Source organism: Gymnodraco acuticeps, unplaced genomic scaffold (genome assembly GCF_902827175.1).
Source record: "Gymnodraco acuticeps unplaced genomic scaffold, fGymAcu1.1, whole genome shotgun sequence".
Lineage (NCBI taxonomy): Eukaryota > Metazoa > Chordata > Actinopteri > Perciformes > Bathydraconidae > Gymnodraco > Gymnodraco acuticeps.
The window spans coordinates 520241-533134 of record NW_022992110.1 but is presented as its reverse complement, the minus strand read 5'-3'; the positions used below and the strand labels follow the sequence as shown (position 1 = coordinate 533134).

General features: G+C 38.9%; 1 protein-coding gene across 1 annotated transcript; it reads left to right on the top strand.

Moving 5' to 3' along the window:
* Positions 1–1180: 1180 nt before the first annotated feature.
* Positions 1181–6113, top strand: LOC117537738 (vascular cell adhesion protein 1-like). The gene is made up of 3 exons (XM_034203069.1): positions 1181–1237; positions 3023–3373; positions 5750–6113. The coding sequence occupies exons 1-3, from the start codon at positions 1183–1185 to the stop codon at positions 6025–6027; spliced, it is 684 nt and encodes a 227-aa protein (XP_034058960.1). The 5' UTR covers positions 1181–1182; the 3' UTR covers positions 6028–6113.
* Positions 6114–12894: the final 6781 nt, after the last annotated feature.

The window sequence follows — 12894 nt, the reverse complement described above, 5'->3', positions numbered from 1 at the left end:
TCCGTGTATCTACGGTCCATTTGTTTTTCTTTATTACACAAGTTAGCGGAAGAGCGTCTGAGAGGCCTTTTTGTTTTTTACCTTACTAAATGGTCATTGGAGCGAGGGGCGGGGCGAAACTCGCGGAAGTGATTTCAAAACAAAAGCCCTCGTTTGCTTGGAACAGTGATAATATTATAAACAAGGGGAAACGAGGTGAAACGAGGTGAATTTAGCGATCACAACGAAAACAGCCAAGACACATATCGAGCCCAGAAAATGAATGTTATCAAGGGCTGTAAATATAATAGGCCTTTGTCTAACATTGACAACATTGTAAGGATATTTAAACTATACAGCGATTCTGCACTGCGGTCACTCAGCCGTCTCTGGAGTTTGTTTTTTCAAATCAGCTGCTCTTCATTTTTTCCCCTGCTATATTCAATGAGTGATACAAATATTTGTTACCACAAGTTCTTAATAAAACTGACTCTGTTGGACTCAGTACTAGTTTGACTGCTACCAGAAATGAAATGAAGTACTTTTACTCTGTGTACTTTGTGAGTAATCCTCTGTCAGAGTCCCCTCCATAGTACATAATGCATGTTTTCTGCTGTCTTTGATGAGTGATAAAAATAAAATGTTACCATTAGTTCTTAATGAAATTGATACTTTTTGACATTGTATTAGTTAGCCTACTACTAACAATACATTAAAGTACCTTTACTGTGTATTTTTTGAGAAATACTCTGTCAAAGTCCCCTGCTGAGAACAAAATCAAGCCACTTCTGCAGTCAGTGTATAAGCAGTCAGTAGCATAGAAGCAGTCAGTAGAATATAAGCAGCAGTCATTGGTATATAAGCAGCAGTCAGTAGAATATAAGCAGCAAAACAGGTCTTTAACCATAGTTTTCTTTTTTAAGAAAAGTTGATATTTTGTTAAAAAACATGACTTTATTGTGTAGTGGGTGTTAACTGGCGTTTGGCTCATCATGCATACTAATAATCTAAAGAGGAAGGAAAGCTCTTAGCCTGATATCCGTCTGCTGCTCCTTGACGACAGAGGAAAGTTATCTTTAAACACATCGTTCTTCCTTCACTGTGAGTAGAAACAGTTTATTGATGGAATGATTCTGTAAACCTCCTGTGAACATTATTTAATCTGACATGTGTTATAGTCTCACAGAGATGAGAGGAGCAGCTATGAGTTTCACTGCAGCAGCGAGTGGATTAGTCGTCTTCCTGCTCTCTGTGTCAGGTACTGAACATCTACACTTACATTCATCACAGGAACAGAGGGGATTCTGGGAAAATGTGCGACTTGTAAAACCAGGTCACATGTGGGAATAAGTGGGATGGATTTGTGTAAAAGGCAAACCTAGCAGAAACATTTTAAATGTATTTGTGTGTAGAATTGTAGAAACACAAAGACGTTACTAGTTTGTTTGATGGATTTTCTGAAGATCTTGTCGTGCGTTGCCTCTGTCCTTTGCTCGAGTCATCTGCATAGAATATCTGTTTGCTCATCACCTTTACAAGCGTTAAAATGAGAGTATAGTGTCTGCATAACTGCTCCATCCTTTCTCTGTGAAAACACTTTGCTTTGTTTTTTTCTTAAGACGACTTAAAGAATCTCCAGCTCTGTTTTTATTAAGTTGAAGTGATTTAGAGAGATATTCTTATTCTAAGTCTTAACATATTGACTGAACTCTTATCGATCATATGTCTGCCCCAAACCCTTCTAGTTCCTTCTCTCCTCTCTGACCTCAGTGTTATTTCCCACACTCTGAGTTACAGCAGTCTTCTTCTTTTTCTTATCTGCATCAGACAGAAGCTGCTCACACCTCAGTGCTCTGCATTCATAGTTATTGTTCAGATACCTCAGCAGCAACCTGACCACAGAGCGAACAGAGAGGGAACTGGAACGAGAATAACACTGTTCTAATTAACCCTTTAACTGCCAGACCAAGACAAAAGCAATGGAAAACATATTTGGTTTGCATATTTTTATCAAATGGGCCACAAATAACCACACAGTTTTGTTTTTATGAGCCTCTACCATCTGGTCGAACTGGCTTTCTATGGTAAAAGTGCATCTTCAAGAATCATCATATACAGTACAGTACAGTATTTATCAAACTCAAATAAAACACAAACTCAAATAAAACACAAACTCAAATACATTTGTTTCTTTTATGGAAAATGAGCAATATATACATCCAGATATATTCATAAAAGATAATAAATTATAATTGTAAACAAAAGAAAATGGAAAAAAGTAATGTAAAGGGTTTTTCATGATAAAAAAAGACTTGCTCATCTTACTGTATATGCTGAATTGGCCTAACAGGAAACCACTGGCCGAACAGCAAATGTCTATATCCTGTGTTGGCCTAACTTGCTCACCTGTGTGCAACTTTGGGCTGAATGCCATGCATGAAAGGTGCTATACAAATGATTATCACTCTTTCACTCTGAGACTCATAAGGCAGTACTAGATTTAGTAATATTATATATATATAATATATTCTTCAGGAGTGATTTTTAGCATGCCAACTTTCTCAGTGGAAGCTAGCTGAAGGGCTTTCTGTTCGAACCACAGTGACATCTAGAGGTTGTTTTGTGCATAACATGTCAACCAAAGGGTAGAGCTGGCTGACTCAGATGGAGTAAAACTTTTGAATTTTTTTTCAAACAAGATATCAAGACACAAAATGTGCTGGCAGTTAAAGGGTTTAATATGATCGCTAATCCTTCACTGTTCATTTATATGACTGCATTTTCCAATCGTGTGTCAAACTGAACATACCCTTTCTCCATAGACTTCTGTTCTACATGGTTTGATTAAGAAACAACAAAGTCAAAGAGTCTCATTGGTTTTAAAGTACCTAAGAAGGAATTCACATGTGTTTTTCTGCTCTATCCCAGTAAAGTCTGTAACATGTTTATCTTTACATTCTTTGTTGAAAGTACTGTTCAGGAAATGTCTCAACAATGTATAGATTAACTTTGATTCTAGTTTCTGATGTGCTCTGTGTTTCAGTGGTTCAGGGTGAGCATGGCTGGGGAGTGACTTACTCTTCTACTGAGATCTGTGCAGTGAAAGGATCAACAGTGGAGATAAGATGCAGCTTCACATACCCATCTACATGGAAAGGTGGTGTTAACACAGTAGAGAAAACTTTCTGGTTCACTGAGAAGAAAGATGATGAATGTGTAGATCTGACCACAGTCTCAGAGTATGCAGGTCGTGTTGAGGATCTCTGTGAAAACAACATCTGCACTCTGAGACTCAGAAACCTGAGAGAGAGCGACTCAGTTCAGTACAAGTTCAGGATCAAAACAAACCAAGATACATACTTTGGTTATCCTGGACCCACTCTGTCCGTCACAGGTAACATTCACACTGGGTTTATAACAATAACTTCTTGCAAATAGTGTGAATGTTTTTGATTTATATTCATGTATGAACATAATGACAGTTTTGTTAATTCTAGCTTTATTCAGATCTCCAGGTGCAGGTGAGCAGATTTTATTTATCCTTTATTTATCCAGGAATGTCCCATTGAGATACAAGATCTCTTCTTCCAGGGAGTCCTGACCAACACGGCACACAACAAGTTTCAACATAAAACAAGGGCATTAAACAAAAAACATACAATTCAAATATAAATACAGAAGGCCATTTGTGCAGTGGCAAGAAGCATAATCACATCAGCAATAGCATCAGGTAAAACAGTTACATGTTTCATGAAGGGCTAATCGTAGCATACCTTTAAAAGCATTTACAGTAGGAAGTGCCTCTAGACGAAGTTTTACTTGCAGCGTATTCCATAAAAAGGGAGCATAGTGGGAGAATGCAGCTTTACCAAGCTCTGACTGCATCAAAGGAACATTTAAAAGCATCCCATTTGCTGCTCGTCTGGTATTAAAAAAGCAAGTATAAAAGGACAGAAGTCTGGAGATATATAAGGGCAGCTTACCTAGCAATGATTTAAGGATAAAAATCAACATGTGTGATTGTCTTCTTTGGTACAGAGAGGACCATCCTAGGGACTGATACAAAGTGCAGTGGTGGGTGCGAGAGCCTGCACCCGTTACAAAACGTATAGCAGTATGGTACGCATAATCCAGCTTTTTAAGCAGGGAGGAAGGAGCATGCATATAGATCACATCGCCATAGTCTAATACAGACAGAAAGGAACTCTGCACAATTCTCTTCCTGGCTTCAGACGGGAAACATTTCTTTAAACGGAAGAAAAAAGCCCAGTTTAGGTCTAAGTTTTCTCAGTAGGTTCCCAATATGAACATCAAAGGCCATCTTTTCATCAATCCATATGCCCAGATATTTGTAGGATGCTACTTTGTCAAGGCATGTCCCTTCCAGTGTCAGAATCGGAGGGACAACTGTATTAGCTCGAGAGCGAGGGAAGGTCATGTACTTGGTCTTTTTTGCATTAAGGACCAGTCTTAGCCTTAGCAAGGAGTGTTGCAGTGTATTAAAAACATCCTGTAGAAGCTCTAAGGCCTGAGTTAAAGAGGAAGCCACTGTGTAAACAACTGTATCATCGGCGTATAAATGAAACCGTGCTGGGTTTATCCCATTTCCTAGTTCATTTATAAAGATGGAGAATAAGACAGGGGCCAAAATAGAACCTTGTGGAACACCTTTGTTTACAGTAAGAGCAGCTGAGGTATAATCATCTACTGAGACACACTGAGTTCTTTCAGATAGATAGTTTTTAAACCAGCTCAAAGCCATTTTGCCAAGACCTATGCAGCCAAGCCTCTGCAGTAGCAATGCATGATCCACAGAATCAAAAGCTTTAGACAGATCAACAAACAATGCTGCACAGTGTTTTTTCTTGTCTAGTGCTTCAATTATGTCGTTTGAGACTAGCATAGCCGCTGAAGTAGTACTATGGCCTGATCTGAAGCCTGACTGAGACTCGTTAAGAATATTATGGTCAGTTAGAAACTTTTTCAGTTGTTCGTTTACAAGAGATTCAAAGACTTTGGCCATTACAGACAGTCTGGAAATAGGGATAGTAGATCAGGATCGTCTACTCTCCTTCGGTGTCTCAGCAGTTGTCTACCTGGTCATACTTCTTACATCTGGTTTAAGAACGGACATGAAGTGAAGGAAGACACATCTCCTGATGCAAACTTCAGATATGATTCAGCAGACAGTTATTCCTGTGCTCTGAAGAGATATGAGGACTTCCCCTCTCCTTCAGTGTGTGAGTTTACTCAAAGTCTTCCACTGACATAATAACATTAACATACAGTATAACATATATCATCATTGCACTCATGTATCTATTTACCCACCAGAGGTCTCCACCAGATGGCAGTGTCCAAAGACACTGAACCAGAGCTCTAGGTTTTCTGTCTGATTTTAAAATAGGTAACATATAACCTAGCTACGTGGGATGCTACTAGAAAGAAGAATAAAGGAGAATTATGAAGGAAACTTCTTCCATGACATAAAGATTAACACTTTCCCTCAAAGTGTTTAGATTTCTGATAAAGGATGGAATCAAGTGAACCACCCACTCTGTGTTTTATTAAACTATTGTTCATTAAAACATCTTCCTCTGTGGAATTAAATGTGAAATATGTTCATGTTATCTCCTCCAGATGCTCCAAGCTTTAAAATGTGTTGCATTGTGTTTGTGAAAAACGGTTCCTGCTTCGTGTCTCTGGACATTTGCAAGTTGCCATTATATCTACCCTTCCATGTTAATAACTTTAAACACTTCTCTTCCAGACTCTCCAAAGCCTCCCTCTGTGTCAGTGAGTCCCTCTGCTGAGATAGAGGAGGGCAGTTCAGTGACTCTGACCTGTAGCAGTGATGCTAACCCAGCAGCTAACTACACCTGGTACCAGGAGGATGGAAATGCACACCTTTCTTCTTTCAATGAAGGACCACGTCTTTTCCTCAGCTCCATCCCGTCCTCTGACTCTGGACAGTATTACTGCAGAGCTGGGAATATGCTGGGGAACACAATATCTGAATCCATCTCTATTGATGTGACATGTGAGTGAAACCCAGATCATATAAAAAGCATCATGCAACCAATGGCAACTTGTTCACAGTCTTCTGCTGAGGTCAATGAGATGGAGAGCAGCTACAGTAGATGCAACCTAGTCTCACAAAAAAACGTGTAATAACTACGTTGGTCCACAACTTGGGACTTAGTATTTCTACAAAAACGCCTCTGAAATTGTAAGATCCCTACGTTTTTTTTCACCATTCATTCCAATGGCTGGCGTCTATGTCACGTGATCTTCAAATTTCTCCCTGCAGAAAAATAAACATGGCCGACATTCGTTTTATTCTCGGTGGAAAATGCCTATTTTAAGGTTAGTTTGGACAATAAATTGCGTTTTGATGTCATTTTATACGAGAAATATGAGTTGTTATTTCAGATTATGTGTGCAGTAGATGCACATGATCTTTAGTTTGCTAGTATTATGAAGATTACTTCAGGAGATTGTGTCCATTCAACGTTTTCATTGTTACCAAGGTGGTTGCTAGGGACGCTGGTATCGATATTATTTCTGTTATGTTGTGTAACTGTTTAATGGTGTAATCTTTATTGCTACCCCCTTCCCCGTCAATGTATAGTGTTGGTCCACAGCGCAAACGTATTAGTTTAACAAAATCCGCATCTAAAATTGTGGCATAGATACGTTATTTTCCCCTGTGCAATTCCAGTCTCACATCTCACATCACATCTTCATAAACAAATACCGGAAACAGACCGAAAACACTTTTTAAAAATAAAATAATACTTTATTCCGAGTATTCTTGCTTTTCTCTTTGAAGGTTATCACATAACGGCATTGTAATACACGGTTCGGCTGCATTAAATATTACATATCTGCCGTAGTTCTCTATTTATAGAGCCCTGATGAGAAGACTTCTGGACAAACATGAGGAACTGCCGCCAAAACTGAAAACGTGACGTGGATCATAAATATATCAGCAATTAAACAACATCTTACATTTATTTTCACACAATACGTCTCCTTGCAGTATCAACACTAATTCGGCTGACTTTTATATTTGATCCAATTGGTAGATAGGCTGTATTTACACCATAACGGTGCAGAGCTGATAGAAAGGGTGGTTAAAGCATGTTATTGAATTTCATTATTTTTATTATTAGATACTAATAGGATCCCTATAAAGTATATTCATTACTCGTTATTCTCTACTAATAGTTCATTAAAGACTATATATGATGACTATTTTGCACATCCCTTTCAAGATTTCAAGATTTTCTAAGGTTTATTGACATATCATATACACAACTACGGTGTATTATGCATTGAATGAAATGGGTCGTAGGTTCCTCAACAGTGCATTACAAGACATCTATCAATATGTGTGTATACCTCCAGCAATGTTAACTATGTTGAAGCAATTATTTTAACTGATATTATACATATGTATTATGTGTCCAACTGGATTTTGACAGGATAACAACTGGTGACTTCTAGAATTGTGTGAGTAACATTGTGTTTTTAGACTTCTCTGTGTCAGTGTGTGTACTCTGTATAAATGCTCTGTAGTTGATCTGACTGAAATTGTGATTTTAAATCTCAAAACCACTACAGTATCTGTCAGGCAGAAACTTGGGACAAGTCATTTGACTGAAACCTTAAAACTGAACTAACTGACTGCTAAGGTTAACTTTGATTTAAACATTTGTAGAATACTAAGAGCTTTATTGAGTAGGTGTAAATGTATTAAGGGTTAAACTCATAACTGTATAACTTAGGGTTTAATGTAATTGTAAAACCATTGTGCCACTGAAAAGACAATAACAACTCAGGAGGGAACCAGTCTCCATTTCCTTTTGAGGACCACCAGCTGAAGAGAGTTAACTAATTAAAGGGGTGTGGCCCCACAGCTGTGAGAACTCAGCAATCAGGTGTCCATTTTAGGTAGCACTTTCCTGGAGCGTCAGCTTCAGCGTCAGACTGACAAAGACATTAGAGTCCTGCGGGAGTAAGACTGACAAAGACATTAGAGTCCTGTGGGAGTCACGAGGGAGGCAAAGAGGAGGAAAATCCTGCTCTGATTGAGCTAAGTATCGCTGGTGTTTTATTTGGTAGAAAAGAGCAGGAGGAGGGAAACACAACAGAACCAGCATAGCCCGCCTGGCACGTACCAGAGTTCATCAGCTGTTAAAGGTGGAGCAACTTCTACTGGGTATCTCAACCTATAATTATATATCATTGTTTAGTAATATTTTCTTTTAGCTAATAATTTGAATTTGTAACTAGTACCTACTTTTGTCAAATCATTGTAGTGCAGTAAAAAGATCAATACTGGTTTCCAAATTGTAGTATAAAGTAGCATATAATGGAAATACTCAAGTAAAGTACAAGTACCACAATATTGCACAATACTTGAGTAAATGTACTTCACTACATCACACCACTGCATGGTAGTAAAGAGCAGTAATGAAGTAATTCACGAGTAGAGTTCATGATTATACTGGGCCAGAATCAGAGTAACAGCGGAGCCACCATAAGGAGTAAATGCTGCTTTGATTTACTAAACCTTTAGAGGACTTGGAGAATACGAGGGTAACAAACAACTAAACTGAACTCAAATCCAAAGTGACGGACAGCCAGAGACGCTTCACTTTCACATTAAAGAACAAAGACTTCACTTTTGTCTTCCTGGTATCCTCAAGTTTACTTTACACCTTTGATCCTTGGGGGTCATTTTGACTAACGAACAAACTAGTGGCAGAGGAATAATTATATATTAAGACAGCAGCATCATAAGAGGGCAACCATGTGACGGAGTGTGTCACTTTGCTGAAGGATATTTGTGAGCTATCCAGGTCAGACTCTAAAGACTTTCCAAGGTGTAAAAATGCTGCTGCTGGAGTACTGACTGGAAGTATTGCTGATATCATGTCTACCATCCTCTTAAAATACTCTGTCCAACAATATCAGTCTCAGGAAGAAAGGTTTTTTAACGCTTATTAAAAGAAAAACATGCATTCTTGTTCTCAGGAGGGGACATTGACAGAGGATTACTGGAAAAGTACACAGTAAGTACTTCATAGTACTTGTGGGGGTAGTTTCACTAGTACTGAGTCCAACAGGATCAATCTCACGAAGAACTAATGGCAACAAAAAATAATTCCCTCATCAAACTTAGCAGTGGCTTGATTTTGTTCTCAGCAGGGGACTTTGACAGAGTATTTCTCAAAATATACACAGTAAAAGTACTTCAATGTATTGTTAGTAGTAGGCTAACTAATACAAAGTCAAAAAGTATCAATTTCATTAAGAACTAATGGTAACATTTTATTTTTATCACTCATCAAAGACAGCAGAAAACATGCATTATGTACTATGGAGGGGACTCTGACAGAGGATTACTCACAAAGTACACAGAGTAAAAGTAATTCATTTCATTTCTGGTAGCAGTCAAATTAGTACTGAGTCCAACAGAGTCAGTTTTATTAAGAACTTGTAGTAACAAATATTTGTATCACTCATTGAATATAGCAGGGGAAAAAATGAAGAGCAGCTGATTTGAAAAAACAAACTCGAGAGACGACTGAGTGACTGCAGTGCAGAATCGCTGTATAGTTTAAATATCCTTACAATGTTGTCAATGTTAGACAAAGGCCTATTATATTTACAGCCCTTGATAACATTCATTTTCTGGGCTCGATATGTGTCTTGGCTGTTTTCGTTGTGATCGCTAAATTCACTTTGTTTCCCCTTGTTTATAATATTATCACCTTCCAAGCAAACGAGGGCTTTTGTTTTGAAATCACTTCCGTGAGTTTCGCCCCGCCCCTCGCTCCAATGACCATTTAGTAAGGTACAAAACAAAAAGGCCTCTCATACGCTCTTCCGGTAACTTGTGTAATAAAGAAAAACAAATGGACCGTAGATACACGGATTAGGGCGACACCATCTAAGGCCTGTACTACGATGCAGGATTTTCGCATAGCGGCTAACTTCAGGGAAAACTCGGGGTTTCCGGTCCTACGACGCTGGTTCTCTTTTTAGCAGGCTAGATCTCCATGGTAACTTATGCTGTGCGGCTAACCTGCCCCGGAGCAGGTTAGGTTGCAGGCTAAGAGCTCAACTCAGTGAAAGCACTGCCTGCTGACCAATCAGAGCTCAGTGTGCGGAGTTTAAAACGAGCAAGTCATATTACAGGAGAAAGGAAATACAGAAAAGCTGCCGTTGCAGGAAAGACGGCCGGCAAAAATCACCGACTGTGTGAACGTGAACATGAATAGAATATCACCTCCCATCTTCAGAGCAATCTGACTATTATAATATTAGCGTTAAGAAAGCTTACTTAAATATCTGACACAACATAAGTAACCGGATCAGAGTAACATTAAGTACAGTCCGCGGCATATCACTTCATAATGTATCATATATTTCCTTATCTGAGTCAGCTGAGCCGTATCTGGCCGTGCAACACTCAGTGTCACATACTGTATGCAGAAGTATTATTTTAAGCAACACATTAAGTTGACGAAACACTCGAGTCAAATGTAATGAAAGTCAGATCGTGTCTTAGACGGGGCAGTGATATCATAAACCTGTTAATGTACGCATTCAAACACTTGTTCTTTTCCCAGCTGTATTCACCTTGCAAGTGCAGCTATGTGGCTTTTATCCTGGATAAAGTGTTCAAGTCATGGATGTTTAAAGTTTAACTTCTTCATATGTCTAATATTATAGTTGACTTTTCATTCAGGAAGTATGACGCTGCACTGTCAGTATGCTTCTCCATGTTTGTGATTGGTCGAATGCTCCAAATACCACCCCTTTCATGTGAACGCGCACCTAACTAGATAGGACACAAATTGGCTTGAGCGATCCACTTGATAACCCGCGTCGTAGTACAGTTTAGCAAGAGCGCGTATGTTTTGGATTAGGCCAACCAGCTAACTCAAACATATCCAGGTTAGGTTGAACCAGCTTCGTTGTACAGGCCTCTGGTCAAAACTTAAAATATTTGACCATGTTTATCTGCAAATGAAGAACTCTCACTGGTTCAGAACCTTTTTCCTTAAGTGAGTCTCTTTTCTTTTCTGACTTTATGGGTATTTGACTTTATATTAAATACATAACAATAAGAGTGCAGAACATCTAATACTCGTCACTCTGAATCCAGAACAATACAACTGCAATAGTATGGATACAGTGAGATGTTTGCATGCATGTTGAGCCGATTTGGGCAGAATCCAGCAGAGTGGATCGTGTTGTTCATCCTATGTCATCTATATGTAAAGAAAACAGTCTAAATATTTAACATAAAGCTGTGAAACAGTCTCAATAATTGGCAGCAAAAATGTAAGGTTTAATTGGAATAAAAGGATACATGTTGAGATAGGAAGTTCTAATATCTTAAAAGAAGAGCTTGAATATAAAAAAATACAAACTATTTCGGCTCCTTCCTGTCTTTCTACTGGGTCTCTCTTGGCTTTGTACTGGCTATCTTCTAGCTCAATTCAGGGTTTTGGATTTTTTTTCTAGCTCTATCCCTGATCATTTTCAGAACCTGAAGGCTCTATACGGACTATCTTCTGGTTCTCCTCTGGATCCATCCACTATCTCTTGTCTCTGTCCAGTGAATTACACTTGTGTTACTGGAGCAGGTAAAGCATACAACAGATACTTTCAGCATTATCGGAGCACGAAGTGGAAGCTTGGACGAAACACAGCGGACTTCTACACAATGAACACCCGCAACTTGGAAGAAATAAAGTTGGGTTTTATGCGTTCTAATATTGCAATGCAAACCCATGATGTAATGACAGTAATTCAGAATAATTGAGTCATTGAATGCTCATTTCAGTAGATTTAATCAAACAAATCATAAACATATTGGACATGGCCTCAAGACTGTAACCTCTTCACATTCTGTTGAAATAGTTAATTACTAGCCATATCTCACACATTGCTGTTTTGAATCAATGTGTGGATGACAGTTGAACTGGATGATGTAACATGTATGCCATCTGCTGGAAAGAAGACATATCGCTCTGTTGGCGTCGTTTAGACAACAAAAACAGAGTGAATCTCTCATTTCATCAACAATCTTTGAGGACAGACACCGTCCTGCAGAGAGCACACAACCCAACAGCACGTCTTTGGTCTAGCATCACTTTACAAAACGTTTGCATTAAGACACTAAGACTAGCTGGTCCATTGTAAAGGTCAGTCCACATTAAATGAGCAGTGGGTGATCAGCAGGTGAAAGGCAGGACACGGGAACTTGGTCCTGAGGAGATGTAACGATTATTAAACAAGAAAGTTGTCGAGTCAAGGGGTCAAAGAAATGAACATTTGTGATTATGAGTGAATCGGGTTGCAGGGTGGGTGAAATCAGCTTAGGGAGTAACGTATTACATGTACGGCATTAGGTCATCAGGACACATAATAGACAAATGTATTCCTTACAGTTACAGAAGCAGCTGACGACCAACACACTTGTGTCTTGAAACTATTATGCCATTTAAATCTTTTGTCACAAACATTGCAGCTCTATTCTTTCTCTCCTGTGTGGACTCTCATGTGTGACTTTAAATGTCCACTCCGTGAAAAAGCTTTTTTACAGACTGAGCAGCTGAAAGGTTTCTCTCCTGTGTGGACTCTCATGTGTGCCTTTAAAATGCCACTCTGTGAAAAAGCTTTCTTACAAACTGAGCAGCTGTGTGGTTTCTCTCCTGTGTGGACTCTCATGTGTGCCTTTAAAATTCCACTCTGTGAAAAAGCTTTCTTACAGACTGTACAGCTGTGTGGTTTCTCTCCTGTGTGGACTCTCATGTGTGCCTTTAAAATTCCACTCTGTGAAAAAGCTTTCTTACAAACTGAGCAGCGGTGTGCTTTCTCTCCTGTGTGGAC